This window comes from Pipra filicauda, unplaced genomic scaffold (assembly GCF_003945595.2).
Source record: "Pipra filicauda isolate LSUMZ 115617 unplaced genomic scaffold, ASM394559v2 scaffold143_size2779998_pilon, whole genome shotgun sequence".
Taxonomy (NCBI): Eukaryota; Metazoa; Chordata; class Aves; order Passeriformes; family Pipridae; genus Pipra; species Pipra filicauda.
Window position 1 is genome coordinate 1108213 of NW_024103918.1, and position 17950 is coordinate 1126162.

At 44.2% G+C, this 17950-nt stretch overlaps 1 protein-coding gene across 1 annotated transcript in view; it reads left to right on the forward strand.

Annotated features, from left to right (window-relative positions):
• Positions 1-11908, forward strand: part of GALNT14 (polypeptide N-acetylgalactosaminyltransferase 14) — a 100577-nt gene extending 88669 nt beyond the window's left edge. Inside the window, exons 14-15 of the mRNA XM_027712951.2 lie at positions 5618-5737; positions 6317-11908. Coding sequence (XP_027568752.1) covers positions 5618-5737; positions 6317-6475 — 279 coding nt within the window. The 3' untranslated portion in view covers positions 6476-11908. The remainder of the gene's footprint in view (positions 1-5617; positions 5738-6316) is intronic.
• Positions 11909-17950: the final 6042 nt, after the last annotated feature.

Here is a 17950-nt window from a genome sequence, read left to right on the forward strand (position 1 = left end):
TCTTTCTGTCTTTCTAGGATAATTCTCTGTTACTTGTACCCACAGAGACTATTTCAGATTAAAGCGTGATATTTAAACTTTCATTGTGAATAGAAACATATTTTAATGACACAATTGTTACAAGACCACCTGAACTTGTGAATGACATGGGTGTTATAGTCACCAGGCTGTGTAGGATCGATTATGCAGCAGTCCTGACTGCTACTTAGTTTTGCATTTGATATACCATAAAAGAGCAATAATCTTCACTTTTAACATATTGAAGTCACATCTTGTTTGCCCTAAGCTTCATTATTTGAAAAATAGGTTTAGTTGAATCAAAGCTGTGCTTTCCTGGCATTTAGTAAGTACCATGGAAATATCCTGGCCATCCAAATTCTTTATTATCACTATTACAGGAGCAGTAATTTGGTTGCTTTGATTGCCTTTCTGTATCTGTCTCATTGCTAGGCTCCCCCAGCCCTTTAGCAACATTACATGCATGAAGTCCTGGATGTGAGAAGATCTGAGCTATCATACATTATCATGGTTTAAAGAGAGAGGCAAAGGAGCTGTGAGATGGCAATGAGTTGCTCTTTATTTTAGTTCTTTCTATCTGTAGTGCAGGGGAAGGATGTTGTGAGACCTCTGGCTACATCCATAGTTTGGATAAATTGAGATGAATACTCTGTGGTGAAATCATATTTACACCCTTAGCAGGTCTCACAGACCCTCCCTGGTGGTGTCCGATGTTGGCCTTGAATTACAAAAAAGAGCACTGAGGCACAAAAAGACCCCTCATCTTTGTGTAGGAGAGCTCTGTTCTGTCATCCTGGGGATCCATTTGGCCCTTTCTGTTCCAAAAGGTCTGGCAGTGGTCAAAGTAGGCTCTGTCCCTTGAGATGGCTCTCAGAGGGCTCTTGAATTATTGACTGGCAGAGATCTTTGTGCAGTGCTCATCCCCAGGGCACAGCAGGCTCTGCCTGCACTCCTGCCCACTGGAGCCCTTGTACTCTATGCTTTGTTGCGTCTCATTTGCTAAATGAAGAGATTGATTTAGTTTTTCACAAGAGAAATGCATCTGAGGGAAAATAATTGATCATAATTTTGTCCTCATCTATCTAATGAAGATGTGAGTAGTTGGGGTTTTTTCCCAAGTCAAGTGTCAGTTGATATTAGTTCGCAGAGTTTGGAACAGACATCTGACTCTGGGATTTATTTAAATCATTAACAGCTTCAGGAAACCTGACATACTTCAGATAAAAAAAGCAGAAGGTGCTTTGACCTGGATACTCACACACATGTAAGCAGTCTCTGCAAGATGAATGTAAAGTTCAGGCATCTTCTAGACAAGCAAGGAAACAGAAGGCTGTGGCATCCATTTCCTGGGCCTGCACCCCAAAATATCTGGTGTTTGGAGCTGAGTGGCTGCCATTGCATTTGAGTGGCATGTCCTTGACTCTTCCTGTGAAGGAAATGCAATCTGATAATCTGCCTGATACAGCTTTGATGCTCACCCCAGTTTGCTTGAGGTCCTCTGTTTGCTGACTAAATCTGCATTTTGGAGAACATTTAGCATCTATCCAACCTAAGTGTGCCTCCTGAGACAACTCAGCCATAAACATTCTCTTCTGACCTTCCTCCCCTCAAAAGCCTTCGTTCCTCTTCATGAACACGTCCTGCCCCAGCTGTAGGCTGGCCAGAGCTGCAGGAGGCAGGCTGAGCTAGCAGAGCAGAGGGGTAGCAGTGGCACCTTGTGTACTTCGCTTTCCCTCTCCTGAGATGTGTGTAAGTGCCAGTTGCATCCCTGGGTCTTTTGATGAGAGGAGCACTTTGGTATTGTTAGGTGACCCATGCAGTCACGTGCCTTGGGAAGTCCTTCCCTCTGATTTTAAAAAGATAATTGGGGAATTAGATTTTTCCCAGCTTCTTCAGAAACATTTTTCTCTAGCTACTACCTTGGCTTTAGGGTACAGCTGACCTCTTACTCGGTAGCAGAGGCCTCTCTGTCACGTAATGCTGGGTTCCCATGGGACTGCTCCTCCCTAGGCTGAGAGGCTCCTTCCTCCATCTGTCAGCCAGGCTATGCCAAGCCGAAGGTCACATTTTAAAATAATTTCCTCAATTCATAATCATGCTGAGTAACAGTGACAGATGCCTGCTCAAATGATACTAAAGCCTTGAAAAATAATCACAAGCCTCAGATGGGGGGTTAGTGTTATCTGAGGCTTTGGAGGAGGGGGATTGCTGGTGGTGGTATGCAGCTGGTAGCTCTGTTCTCCAAGCCCACCCTCTTCCTCCTTACTCCACCACCACTTGTGTTTGTCTTCAAAAAGGCAGGAAATCTTGATCTCAGTTTCACCTCGTATATCTGATTTTCACTGGTGCTGGGATCAGCTTTAAGCCCCGATGGCATCTCTTCAGGCTAGTCTGCAGCCCTGAAGCCATGCTAGCTCCTTGAAAATCTCCTTAGGAGTACCATGGGCTACACTGTCCACCACAACCTCCATGGTGTGAAGCTCTGTTGTTGTTACTGCTGTGCTGGCCATGTCAGTGCTAGGGGTGCCAGGGTTTAGGAGATAAAGTAGTTTCTAATGGAAAAGAAGAAAAAGGCAGAAATTTTAATCCCAACTGCTACAAATAAGGAAAGATATGAGGTAAGATAAAAATTTACATGGCCATTTGCACGCATTCGAACTCAAAGTCCTTCATGGATTCTGTGGTGTTCAACTGACTCCCCCCCTAACCCCCCAGATTTCTTAATTTTCTGCATCATTTTCTCTGGCTTTCATCTAGGGCTGAGAGGGGACAAGACATGATTAGAGCTGGATAAAACATTTTCAACAGGACTGGCTTTCATAAAGAGCCATTCTGCCAAAATAGATGAGCTGTGTGAATATCTGTCAGTTGAGATAAAGACAGTAGAAGGACAGCCTAGGGGAAAGAGGGTAGGATCCAATGTCAGCTGTCGAACCAATGCATACATCTAGCTCTGGATTCCTCACTTGTTATGATGAACAAAGCTTAGGAAAGATGGTTACCACCACCCTTTCTATCCCATGGACCATTGCTGAATGAGAGAATGGTCCTGCCTTGAGAGGATGTGAATATTGGGAAGGCTTGAACAGAGCCTGGCCTGGAAAAAAAGCGTGGAGGACCTTTGTGAGGAGCAGTCCTCCAGGCTAAGACATCAAAGGAAAAAAAAAAAAGTCCCATGGCCTGAGTTAGTTGGGGGATCCAACATATACACAAGTCCAGGATTAACTAGCTGCTGCTGAGGAGCGTCATGGATGCAGCTCCAGCCCTGTCCTGAGGTAGAATGACTAACAACTGGTTAAAAATGTAAAGCAGGTTTTCAAAGCAACTTGTAGTAGCGTGGGCACCAAGAACAGATGTTGGAGCTTGCCCCGTAGGGTTTGGTTCTTCACAGATGCAGGAGTAATTTGGCACCTGATTTCCCAGGCTGGTGGTTTACACACAGCAGCTGACAGCATGCATGGTTGGGATGTCTGGAATATGTTCACTGTAGGATCAGGTAAACTCTGCTCCATATGACAAAGAAGAACTAGTTGCCAGAAGGCCCTTTGGGTGCAGATTACAGCTTTGAAAATGAATGCTTGTTATGTGCCCAAATCCTAGGCAGCGCTCACTGAGAAGCCTGTGGGCAGGCTGTTCAGAAAGCCAGGTTTGATTTCCATGAGCTGGTGGGGAGTAGTGGGCTAAGAAGCACGGGGTATGAGGATCACAGTGTGAAGTCCTTGTGGAGCTGGGTCTGCTGTGCAAAAGCATGTTTTCCCTTCTAGGTGGCTAAGAACCTGAATCAAAGTGGGATTTATGTTCCCAGGAGTTAAATGCCTGTAGCTGTCTGTTTTGAAGTTGAGGAGAGGAGTTAGAGCTGCTGACGGTGACAAATACCAAAGGAGTGGAAGCGTTTCCCTGCTCTAATAATTCATGCTAGTGCAACAAAAAACCTCCACCATTCAAAGTCGGGGGAGCTGTAGGCATCCCAGCTCTGAGAGCAGGGCAGCCATTCTTCACATTCCCCTCCAGCACTTAGAAAGGGTTGAAGTCTCCCAGGAGCACCTTTTACCCTTCATTTTTCCAGCCTCAGCCTAATAGCCATATATTTGAGCTCTGCCTTCCCCTCCATTGCCAACACCACTGCTCACATCACTTCTCACGGAGCTTTGGCTCTCCATATCTGAGCTCTGAACTGTTTTGCTTTCTCTCTGCACCTTTCCTTTCACAGCAGGTTTTGAGTTTTCATAGCCTGTACTGTGTCAAAGCATCTGCCTTGGCTACTGGGGGCTGTTGCAGAAACCCTCTTGCTCCCTGGCCTTGTCTCTCCAGCAGGGTTATTGCCCTCTGATAGTGAAGCCAGCCTGCTCTTTGTCCTCCAGTCCTGCTCACGTGCCCTGCCACAGTTCAGAATCCTGCTTTCCATTTGCACCCACTGCTGCTCACCTGACTGCTCAGAGCCATTTACATAGCAGGAGTTGATCCTGCTTTGCACACTGGCTAGGGGCCCTCAGAAAACCCTTCCAGCCCCGCTCTTTCTAATTTTAAAGTTGATGCTCACACAAAGTTATAAGCAAAACAATTGTTCCAGAATTCTCCCTCCAGAGTTATGTGAAAGCCTGGTTTGCAGTTTCCCATCAGCCGAACCAGCTCTTGTCTATTTTTTTACACACACAACTAGCAGGGAGACATTCCTTGCTTGGGATCCTCTCAGGAGCTGCTTTTGGGTAATATGAACACTGGTAAATGATAGGAAAGTTCAGCTGGAATAAACATTGGAGTAAACTTCTGTGAAATACTCCTGGGCTATGTATCTGTACATGCCTGATGCTTTGTTGTGCACATTTAGAAATTCTGGTCAAACTATCAGCTACTTCTCTTTTTTCCCAAGTAAAACATCCAGTAGTGAAAAAGAGGGTAATCCCAGAGAGCCCCTGTTGTTTGGTAAGCATCACACTGGACAAAGTCTCTGCTCCTCCAAAGTTTATTTCTTAGGCTGAGAAGCTTATAAGAGAAGGTGAACATGAAAAGCAGTATGAGGAAAAAACCTTCAAGACAGCCCAGAGGAACAGAAGTAGCAGTGGTCATAGCAAACCAGTACAGCAAACCTTTGGAATTTGCTCCTGCTGCCTTGATAGAAAGCAGAGCTTTATCCCTGATTTTTGTTATATTTGGGAACAGAATCCTAGGAGTTGCAAACATTTGCTTTGTATCACCTCTCCCACCACCAGCTGCAAAACATTTCTGCTGCTCTTCCCTGGAAAAACAGGATTCCACATTGTGTGGTTAGTAGTATTTCTGCCTCTCTTTTGCTTTTTTCCTATCCTTTTTTCCCCCCAACCACAGCCCAGTTCTAGCTATGGAATCTTTTGTCTCATGAACCATTTTCTTCCAAGTGCTTTTGTAGACATTTTCTTTGGTACCTGCAGTCCCCCAATAACAGCTGCAGTTTTGGGGAGGCTTGAAACAGTGACCTGTCCTGGTGACTCTTGAAGTCAATGATGTTTGTGCTTGCCTTCAGAAGGGACAGGATCCAAGCCAAAGTGTTGGTTTTCTGAGTAGAAGAATACCAAGAGTCAACACTGATCTCTCGCCTCGGTTTTTTTCTTCCTCTCTGCAGGAATGGACATACACGTACAACCACCAAGTCCGCCAGCAGCAGCTGTGTTTGTCTGTGTACACGCTCTTCCCTGGTTCCCAGGTGCTGCTGTCACCTTGTAAAGAAGGTGACAACAAGCAGGTGAGCCCTTTCACTGATCCCCCATTTTCTTTGAGATTCCCTTTCTTTCATCATAGTATTACTGCACAGTAAATGGCCCGTGTGTTCTGACTTCATCTGGGAAACACAGTCTATTCAGGAGTACAGACTCTGGCCTGTTCAGCCCTTTGCCTCTTAAATGAGTGTGTTGATAAGGATGTCTATTAGTGAGGGTGGTGATCTGGATACTTATCTGCAGAAGTCAAACCCAAACTGGCAATTTAGTTCACACGGGCTGCCAGTCAGGCAGCAGATGCTAACGTTTCTCTGCAGTTAATCACTGAGCTGGCATTTGAACCAGTGACCTGGGGAAAAAGCTGTTAGTAATATATTATCTTCCTGAAGCCAGGCAGAGGCCGAGCTTAAATGAGTGTGCTTCTGATGGGAAAAATGCTCAGCGTGTGCTCTGCTTGGTGCGAGTTTGGGAACCTTGTGCTTCCCAGCATCAGGCCACAGAGGCTTGGTGACAACTGTCCTTTTGATGCTGGAACAGTATAGTAAAAATATAATGGGGTGGAAGCTTGTTCATCTGTTTTTCCTCTCATGTGTCTCTCTCCTCAGCGATGGGGTAAAGTTGGGTCACACATTGAACACATAGCCTCACGCTTCTGTTTGGACACTGAGACGATTGGGGACACGAATGAAAGTATTAAAGAGCTTGTCATCAACCCTTGTGAGAGCACAGCCATGAGTCAGCGCTGGGACATGGTGATGTCTTGACTTGCTGGAGGAGGTGCACGGCAGGGACGGGCACTGAGACGTTGCTACACGCAGCCAAGATGCACCAGCTGGAGCTCAAATGCAAAACCACTGGGGGTCCTTGTGTGCTGTGGGGCAGAAGAAGAATCGTTTAAATAAAAATGGGACACAGCGGTCCAAGTTGAACAACGCATTTTGACTCTAAGGCATGCAGCTGGTATTGGCCTGTTGGCAGTCATGCATTCAGAGAGAAGGGATGGCAAAAAAACAAGCTTGAAATGTTTTAAAGGGATGCTGGGGCTCCTGCTATGGGCTGTATAGAACTTCAGTGTGCACAGTATTGGTTATCCACCTGAAAATGCAGGTAGAAGAGCCTTGAAGACCAAAAGGAAACTTGGACTGAGCAAAGCAAGCATCTCAATAGCTTTTGAGGGTTGAGGTGGGTGCACAAGGTGGGATGTGCCAAGGGATGCTAAGAAACATCTCCAGGGATCAAGTGGAAAACACTGAATTATCTTTGCACTTTTTACTGCTGTGGATGTTTTTGTCTCTGCAGACAGCATGGGTGGAGCCGTGTTGCACGTTTGAATTTGTACCTAATCCACGTACATGTTGTGTATACAGAGGCAGAGCAGTCATTCATGTCTGTGGCCAGGATCAAAACAGCAGGTAGTGGGGGAATCCTGCTTTGTGCTAACTGCACATAGGGCTTGTTGAATCTCCAAAGCCCAAGCAAACAGAGGATTCAGTGTGTGAGATTAAAGGATATAAACTGCTGTGAAGCTGGGAGGAAACGCAGTAACATGATTATTTCTTCTCTCTGGAGGCCATGGGTCGCTGAAAACTCCCCTATAATCTCTCTGTGTCTCTCTCACTGCTTCAGATCTGGACTAAATCAAATTTTCACTTTTATTCCATAAAAGTAATATTTTTGGTAATTGAAGGTAATTGTGTCATATTTCTGTTTCTCAATTTCCAAACTACAGAAGAGGGGACTGCCATGAAGTGCTGCTACTGAAGCGATGGTGAAGGTAATTAAAATTAGAAACTGCTCTGAGAAAGGAAAAGGGATATTACCTGGTTTTGCTTCCCAGGTATCTTGTAGTCCAAGATATGAAGTACTGAAGAAAAGGTTTGGGATTCCCCAGTCACACTGTGAGCAGGGAAGTCTGTGTCATGACATAGTCTCTTTCAAAGTCATTTAATATAGGCAGACCTGGCAGAAATTATTTCTTCAGCTTTTGGAGATAAGACGTTAACCAGAGGTCGTGGCAGGTGCTATCAGTATGTGGGAGTGAGGTGTGACTGCCAAAGGACAATAGGACAGACGACCTCAGGGTCTTAGGCATAGAAGACTGGAAGGTTGTTTCTAGCCTGTCTTTCAGGGCAGCTGCCACTACAGCAACAGATAACAGGCAGTGGATCTCCAAGAGCTGTGCACACAGCTCTTGTGAAGTAAAAACTCTCAGAGAACTTTCGCAGGACTGTCAATGCGACTTGAAAAAGAAAAATATAGTTTGTGTCTCTAAAAACACTAGGGTTTAATGAAAATCCTATCCTTTTTTTCCTTTGCTGCAAACTGTAGGTAAAACACCATAAGCTTTAAGCCTTCAAGCACTCTCAGCATCCCTTCTTGAATAAATTGCTGGCTTTCAGGATTTTACTGCCTCAGTTTCTCCTTCCTCAGTGCTGGGAGAAAGCCATATGTGTAAATCTCCCCGGCTTTAGAGGCAGAACCAGTGTAGCTCTTTATGTACAAAAGGTCGAAGTGCAACATGCTTTTCATGTGCTGCAGTGATTACTAACCTCATCAAGCTCCCTTGGTGCACGCCTCAAGGGCCTCTGTTATGAAAGGGCTGGAGCAAGCTGTCATTTCATGGTGGGAGGTGGCATTGTTTCCATGCTACCACTTTGCAAAGGAGACGAAGGGAAGCACTTAAAATGGAATGGACCCATTTCAAAAAGAAGGGCAGTGACCTTGGGCTTCTTCTAGTTAATTGAACGGGGAAATATCACACCTACTTCTCACAATAGTGGTGTCAGGCAAGTGGTAGTAATTCCCAGTCTAGTGCTTACAAGGGAAAGCACTTCCCAGGAGCTTGAAGTTTAACAGGTTCACACCTGTAGTGCCTACAGCCTGGGACTGCCCAGCTGCTGGCACTTCGATTCTGAAAATCTTGGCGTTAGTTTTGAAGTCCAGCACCTGCCAGGTACACTGAGCAGGACCTCAGACCTATCTAGCTCTACTGTTTTCCAACAAAGCTGAAAATACCCGTTCTACTGACAGCCAAGCTCTCTAAACAGGTAATGCTCTTTGCCTTAGCAAAAACAGCTACCTCATGACTTGTGTGTGTGTGCTTGAGCACAGGGACCCATGGGTCCTGCAGGGATGTATTCTAGGAAGGAATCGTTTGACCAGCTTTTCAGCTCTCTTGCCTTTTGTGAAACACAAATGCTGTATCAAATCCCTCCTATTCCAAAACATGCACTAAAGTGATCACTGTGAACATGTTTGGGAGCAATGGAAGGCAGGTGGTGGGGAGGGCGACATCAGGAATGGTGTCCCCTACTAGAGAGTAGCAACTAAGTTCAGCTGAGTGTCTTGCAGGCCCAAAAGCCACCTAACAGACCTGGGTAAAGCAGCCACTTGACAAGCTGGTGATTGTGTCTCACACATATATCAGCTGTAACCCTTAGGCTACAACTTATTTCATGGTCCAAGAAATGAGATTATCCCTATGGATCAGCAATGTTTTCGGAGAAGCCTGAGACTATCATCCTAACTCCTGGGAAGGTTTATATAAGCTGGCAATGCTCTGGCAGTCTCCAGAGTGAGCCCCACTATGGCGTTTAGCAAATCTGCTTAATATCCCTGCAGATACCTTGCATCATGTCAGGGGAAAGGTTAACTGCTGCTGAAATCCAACGCATACCTTTAGGTTTATTTCACTTATTAAAATAGACTGAAGACAGGTTTTTGCTTTGTATTTGTTCCTTGTGTAGGCCTTTATTTTCATGCTGTGAACAGATAAATGTGACGGATAGGTATCTAGATGGGCTCCCATGCCAATACTTTTTAAGCCCTAATGTCATTTGGTAGTAATGCTTTTTGGTAACATTTTGCACTGCCTTGGAAGAAAATAAGATAAAGTAGAAAATATGATTCTAATCCTGGCTGTCAAGCTTTTTGACAGTCTTTACGATCTACAGGTAAGTAATTTCTTGTGCCTTGGAAAAAATTAGATTCAGAACAGGAAACTTGGGGCTAGAACTACTACTGGCTTTTAAAGAGCCAACTAAGGCTATTAAAAAAAAAAAAAAACGCATCAAAAAGACCCAAAATAAAAATTCAAACAAGCACCACCCCTTGCCTCATGAAGGAGATCTGTGTTCCACTGAGAAAAAATGTATCTGGTTTTAGTTGGGCTGGAGAAGTCTTGCAGTCCTTATGTTGCTGATTATGTGATTTCCAGGTATTTTGTATTCATCTTCTCTCTGTACCAGTGAGTACCATAAGATAACAACAAAAATCATCAGTGCTTGGAACCTCAGGTTACAACATGGCGAGGTAGTAATTTAATAGTAAAGAGATGGAAACTGAATTCAAAGGTTTTGATTATCCAGCAATGCAACAGGAAAATAGATGGATGGATACTGGTGGTTCAAGACAAGCAGCAGCCCTGAGTGCTAATCCCTTCTTCTGCTTCTAGGAGTGGCTTGGGATAGCTTACTTCATTTCCTTGCAACAGCTTCCCAAACTTTTAGTGAAGACTGAATGTTTTGAACAGAGAGAAAGCCAAGGATTAGTTTCTGTTGCATGCAATTCCAGCAGTACTGGACTGGCAGTCTCTAGAGCTAGTAGCTCCATGAACCCATTTTATCTGCCTGAAGAGGGTCTGATTCAGATGGAGTTAATTTTCTTCATAACAGCCTGTAATGTCCTGTGTTTTAGACTGGTGAACAAAACGGTGTTGATAACACACCACAATGTTTTAGTTATTGCTGTGCCTGCGCAGTGTCAAGGCCTTCATCTCTCACCCTGCTGGGTAGCAAGTAGGCTAGGGTTGGGGAAGAGGGTTGAGGGGCAACACAGCTGGGACAGCTGACCCAAACTGACCAAAGACATCATACCAAATAATGTCACACTCAGCAATAAAACTGGGGGGAATTTTACTTTGGGAGGTGTTGCTTAATGACCTGGCTGAGCATCAGTCTGCAAGTGGTGAGTGACTACCTTTGCATCACTTGGTTGTTTTTGTTTTCTTTCATTTTCCTTCACTTATTAGATTGTCTTTATCTTTACCCACAAGTTTTTCTCATTTTTGCCCTTCTGATTCTTTCTCCCATCCCATTTGTCAGGGAGTGAGGGAGTGTCTGGGTGGGGGCTTAGCTGCCAGATGAGATCAACCCACCACACTGCCGTAAGCAAACCAAGGTCTGTAGTATATCAGGATTCAAGGCTCGGGCTCTGATCACAACTGTGCAATAAGTCTGCGCTGCTCAAATTTCTGATCGTAAAAGCTTTAGTGAAGAACTGTGGGCTAGGATTGTTGGTAGAAGTGGTAAAGGAAGGAAAGTGAAGCAGATTGCACACAAGCAGCAGAAGAAAGTGTAGCTCATTAATGTGCTGGCTAAATTAATTTTGAATGATCAGTCCAGCTCCAGTTTTAATATGCAACTGCTTTAGACGGCCAAAGAGTTTAAGAAAGCCTGGTATGAGTGTCCAGCTTATGTTGAGACTTAAGTGGAATTTTCCCAGGTTTATAGATGTTTTCCAAATGTCCACTGTCCTATTACTTGCTGGAAGTGCCTTCAGAACCCCATAAAAATAAAAAGCTGTTGCAAGCTACCACCTCTCCAACTGAGTCTAATTAAGTTTCAAGTTGAGCTGCATTTTAGCTTAGAGCTGATGAAAAGAAACATGTAAATTTGCAGGTAAGAATGCTGCTTTTGTGGTGTAGGGGACTGTTTTGTTTTTTCTGGTATTACTTGGGCTCTGAAGAAATCCGAGCTGTTTGAGTGCGATGTACAAAAGAAAACATGACTGAGTTTCAAGACTGAGTTTTGCATGAGCACTCATCTAGTAATTATCTATCAACTGTCCATATCAATGAGTAATGTCTCTCATTTTCCTGTGATTTATCTGAAAGAAGTGTCCTGACAAGATATTTCTACTGCACAGGGTTAAATTCAGTTGTAAAACCAACCAACCAAGAAGGAAGAAAAGGAGAAGGAATGTTCATAGCTCGTATGTAACCTGATACGTGCAATAAAAGAAAGATACTGCAAAATTAGAACTCTTCCCAGGCTGAAAGGTTCAGGTTTATAACAGCACCAGAGCACAATCTGCCTAACCCTCAGTTTTCTTACTAAGACCATGTGCTTCTGCAGTCCTCCTGTGGTCCTTCAGAGAAGTCATACTTCTGTCAAGTATTAAACATGCACTACATGGTCCCAACTAACTCTGGCCGTGGCTTAGTGATCCCTGTGTCTGTGTGTGTGTCTGCAGCAGACAGTGCCTTCTTCTCTCAGCTTCTGAGAAGTTGTCTGAGCTTATTCCAATGGAGATCAGCATCCTGGTGTTGTAATGGTGTTCTTGCATTTGAAATGTTTTCAGAGGAATCAGTGTTAGAAACATTCTGAGCAGTTTTCATGTATTCTGCTCCTGCTGACAATTCCTGGATCACCCCCATGTACATCCAGACTATGTTCTCTTACAGAGATGATTGTTTTCTCTAAATGCACAATCAGACCCAAAGTATACATGTAGTCACAACCAGATCCAAGGGTGTTACTAACATTAGCTCTGACCCTCTTGGCCTAAGCCAACACAATTTAGATAGTGATTACAAATTTTACTGGACTTCAGCTGCCTGAGGCCACTGACAAGAAGAACATACAGCACTGATATCTCATAAGAAGCAAAAGAGCATGTGGTGTTGGGAGAGAATGCTCCAAATCCTCATCCCGAGGCTGCTTTCTCCTCCTTACTAATCTTTGGGAAGTTGACCTGGGGAGGGTTGTGCACAAGGTAAGGTGAACGGGAGTTTTCCTGGAGATTTGGCAGTTGTGGGAAGCATGGGCAGGTAGTCTGATTGACACCTGAACTGATGGAGGGCAAGGTGGGTGGGTTCAAAAGATGCACAATAAGTTGAGGAGGTGTGAGGCTGCTGCAGCAGATCAGGTGAGACCGTGGAGTAAGCCAAGGGCATTACATATCATGTGAGCATGAAAACACCTACTTCCAGGAGTGCAGAGAGCCTGGGTGGATCTCGGATCAGCACCCTACGCTTTGAGGGGTTTTTATTTTGACTGATAAATAATCCAGTGCTTGAAATGGCTGCCCCACAATGCTGTAGGGGGTAAAAGAAATTTGCTTATCTGGTCACAACATACTTTCGCTTCTGTTAATGAAACTGTTGTTAGAGTGGCAATGGCTTATTCAGTGCCTTGGATGTGAAACCTTGATTTGGACACGGCACATATGTTGATAACAGGCATTACTTGTCCTGTCTTTGCAGCTTTGCATTGCCAAACACTTGGTATGTTTGCAATGGATCCTTGGCTTGAAAGATCACAGCCACTGCATTCTGAAATTGATTTTCTTCTACGGAGAGATGTTTGAAGCAAAAACCAATTTGGTTTGTATAAACTACGTTAGAGATAAGAAGATACCCCTCAGAGTGCTCAGGATCACCTTTGAAGCCATTTTCACCCTACCATGAATAACAAGTTGCACAATAAAAAGTATTTCTTACAGCTGATCTGATCTCTACCCATCCGTGAATTAGCTCTGAAATGAGATAAACCTATCTACTGTAATTCAGGACAGGTGTATCGTACTTCCCAATCATATTACAGAGACTCGTGAGGCCTGGTGGTGTAACCCTGAGCACATAACTGGGGCAAGTAAGGCAGCTTTATCTGCTTTAAGGGACTTGCCTTCTAAGTAAGATGCTGCGCTGCTCCTGCCGCCTTCAGCTGGTGTGTGAAATTCTACCTGCACTGCTAGTCAGTAAGTGGTACCTGTGGAGGGTCACACATGTGGCTTGCTTTTCTCTTTGAATAGATTCAGTATTGGGTCTGGCTGAGATGGAGTTCATTTTCCCATAGCAGCCCTCACAGTGCTGTGCTGTGCATTGGTGGCTAGAAGGGTGTTGATAATGCAGCAGTGTTTTGGCTGCTGCTAAGCAGTGCAGGCACAGCATCAGCACTATTTCTCCAACATTCTACCCCCCCATCAGTAGGCTGGGAGTGGGTAAGATCCTGGATAGGAAGCACAACCAGGCCAGCTGACCTGAACTAACCAAAGGGACATCAGTTCATACCATATGACATCAGTTCAGATATACAAGCTAGGAAAAAGAGGAGGAGGCATTCATTATTTACAATGTTTGCCTTCAGAGCAACCACTACAGTTGCTGAAGCCCTGCTTCCCTGGAAGTGGCCAGGCATGGCTTGCTGATGGGAAGTAGAGATTAAACCTATTTCTTTTCTCTTTGCTTGTGCACACGCAAACTTTTGCTTTTGCCTTAGTAACCTGCTTTAACCTGCAAGTTGTTTTCCATCTTATTTTTCTCTCCCCTGTCCAACCAGGAAGGGGGAGTGATAGAATGGCTTGGTGGCTACCTCGTGTCCAGCCAAGGTCAACCCACCACAGTCTTGTATCTTCTCTCTTCCTTTGTCTGATTCTGTCCTTCCAGTCTGGTCCTCAGCTGGCACCAGTTTGTTTAGGTAGCGTGGCAGCCAACCTACAGAAAGACCAAAACAGAAAGTGTAATTTAAAATGAAAAGCAGGGAGGGGGGGGGAAAAAAACAAAACCAAAACCACAACAAAACCACCACCTTTCCCTCCCTCCCTTCTTCCCATCTCTTGGTTTTTTGTAATAGACTTTCTTGATGTGTACTAGGATCTAATCTGTAGGATATTGAAGAGGTATCAGGGCTTGAGATACTACTGTGGTATTGAAGGTATGGGTGCATTTGCAGTCCAACTCCGGGCTGGAGTCATCCCCTCTCTTTCCTAAGTACAAGGTTGTCAGCTCCAGTTATTGTAAGACTGACTGGGTATGGTTTGTGGGTCCTGCATTGCTGTTTTCCCTTGGCAGGAGTGTCAGGTTGGCTCAAGAACACTGATAAGTTTCCCCAAACAGGAGCAGATGGACTCCTAGCAGTAGATGCCAGGTCATGTTGTCCATGAGACAACAGGGAAAAAGACCCTGATGAACCAGGCCTGGGGCAGGCACCGGTTGTTCTGCTGGGAACGGTGACATTCACAGCTGAGTATGTTGCCTTTGATGGCAGAAAGCAAATCTTCTGTTGTTTTGACTGTATGCAATTGTGGAAATGAAAGGTGCCATATTCATGTATCATGATAATTAATGGCAGTTGTCAAAAGGTGCCGAAGAACACAAGCATCCAGAAGGGAAAGAAAAAAATCATGGTGCCTCCACTGGATTTTGTAAGAAGTATCGGGATTGGGGGAGGAAAAAGAACTTTATCTGACCTCAACTTTTTGTGGCAAATAATAATGGTAGCAGTGGTGGGTGGGTGGATGGGCATGAAGTGACCAAGTGTTACCCAGTCTGTGATTTAAAAGGTCAATGCTGAACTGCTTTAATGTGAGGCAATGGGGAGTTACGAGCTTTGCTTCCCATGTCGTATGTCCTGTGTGCTCAAGTGTGCAGGGCTGTGCAGGGGCCTGGGGAGCCCTATCTCCGCAGGCTGTGGAGGCTCCATCAGTGCTGGTTGGTGGAAGGTCCCTGTTGGTGTGCTGTGCATGCCTGGTATGACATGCCTGCTCCGGGGGGGACCAATGCCAGGCTCAGCGCAGCCAGTGGGAGCCCATTTACCTTTGGCAGGACCCCGATGGAGCGGGAAGCCAGGTCTGTTCAGGCAGTCTCAAGTTGTTTCTTGGAGCAGCTCTTTCGAGGGCACTTGGCTGCGTGGTGCATCCTGCAGTCTACTTGTCAGCATATTATCAGCTAATTTAAAATTACTCAAACAAGCCCTTATCAGTGCATGAGACCAAAGGGTGTTAGTGGGCATAATGACAAGGAAGGTTTTATGAACCACTTCATAAAGCCAAATCCTCAGGAACTATTGAGGCTGTAATTAGATTTGAGGATAATAAGATTTTTTTTTCCTCCTCTTTTTTTCCCCTCTTTTTTTTCTTTCTGGTAGCAAATCAAGGAAAAAATTGAAGCACTCGGTTAATTCTTGTGTATTCGGAGTGTGGCTCCAGGCTCTTTACTAACACAAAGGGATTACAACTTGATATCAAGTACCCTGGGAGAAGTGTGAGCATGAAAGTACAGTTGTGTTTTGCTGTAGACTATGTGGATCCCTTATGTACGTGCCTTGAAAATGCCTCCCAAGGCTTAGGAGCAATTAATAATGAAATCAACTAATAACAAGATCTGCAATGCAAAGAAAAAACTAGCCAGCATTTTGTTATGGGGAGAAAATGAGCAAACCAGCAGGGGACATGCTGATCGTGTCTGATTCATGTCATCTCTATAATCCCAGCTAAAGTTTTAACAGCCCAGGAAGATGAATTACCCAGTCTAACCAACACAGGGATCAGCATGGGGTTTATTAGAAGCAGGCTATCATTTAACAATGTCAGGAGTGTATTTATTATTAAGCAGTAGACTCCACAGTCTAAATGGAAAACCATCACTCCTCCTTAGACAGCGAACAAGGTATGTTCATAAAGCCAAATGGCCAATATAGTGTGTGCTTGCACGAACACAAATACTAGGTCCACTTTACTGGACCTCGGGGCTTTCTATGTCGAGCTAGACACTAATAAACCAAAATGTTTGAAGCTACTGGAGGACAAAGCTGTACACCATATGCTAATTCTGACTCTCAAGACTCCCTGGTGACTCCAGTGACTTGGTAAGAAACTAGAGAAAGGATTCTAGGTTCAGCACAGAGGGGTTGGTTCAAAGCAAATGCTTGTGGGCCATGGTACAAAAACCAAGCAAGAAAACTCTGCACAAGCAACTAGATTTTTTATGCACTGTGTACTTTCAGCCTAGGCATTGCTGAGTCCTTCCTTTTTCTTTGAGGCCAATGCCCTTGTCCATAGGAAGAATCAATCAGTAAAATGTATGGTAATACACAGCAAACATTTTGGGTTTATTTATCACCACATTAAGGTACCCAATATGGAAGCATAAATAATATAGTTCAAGTAAACTACCACTTAAATAGTAGTAATATTTTAAGCTGAATTTGTGGGAAAGGCTTGTGGCTGGCCACATTTTCAGTCCAGCTTCACAAATCCAAAGTGTTTCTGGACCAACAAACATACAATGCTCTCAACCTGTAGTGTGGCCGAACAACTCTTACTGTTTCACAGTTCTGCTGTTGCTGCACAACCAAATAGCAGTCCCAGCAATAATCTTTGGTCTAGAAGTGGGAAGGAGTTACTGGGCGCAGCCATCTCACTGATGTGACTCTCTGCGTTTGTGAGCTGCCACAACTGGCTTTCAACTTCACCCAAAAAATCTTGTCTTTGCAATTTATGAGGCCTTTTCAGCCATATTTTTAACATGCCCTCCTAACAGCCCTGTTTGGGAGATATCTTGAAATGTGACAAAGTAGATTTTCAAAAATGTAGAAGCTAAACTGCAGAAGGAGATGAGAGTTTGGGCAGGCATGGAGCAAACATGCTGGACTACTTTGAAGTTTTACACTTTATTTACCAGCTATCTGGGAATACCTGATTTCTGAAGTTTAAGCAATATTATACAAATTTCTTCACATCAATTAACTTCTTTCTTCTCTCAGTTAGGGATTTTTGAACATAGTAGACTGGAATTGCAGGATGTGGATTATGCAGAGTTAATGCTGATCTTTAAACCTGCTCTTCATGAAAAGTTGCTTTGTAAAAGAAAAACGAACCAGTTGACTTCTCTGTTCCAGTTTCTTACCATGCATTTGGAAAGGAACATACCTAATGTCCATTTGAATATATTTGCAACTGAAGTCAGTGCTTTGCATCTGGCTCTGTGAGGCCACATATCTTTTTGTCTGGACTGTGGATCTGCAGGGTCTTGCTATAGCAAGACTTTTTTCAATTTCTCTCACTTTCAGTGCTCAATTCATCCAATCAAATTTAAAGTCTTCTGTGTTTCATTGTCATTCCCATTAGCTACTCCTACTGCTGAACATAGTCTGTCACTGTTCCCTGAATTCCCCATAACCATATTCCCTGATCAAGTCATAAAAGCAGATATGATATCATCTCAACAGGAATGATTTTCATCTAGGTGTGATGAATACCTCTTGCACTCCAATAGCTTGGATTCGAGCCATGCATAATTTTTGCATTAATTATGTCATTACTGTTTAATTGCTGCAATTAGCAGCATCACTTTTTCTGAGCCATCACTGTCATCATGTGGCCTCTACATTATACCTGTTGGGGCACCCTATGCTGATTCTCATGTATGGGATGTCCATATAGATAATAAATACACAATT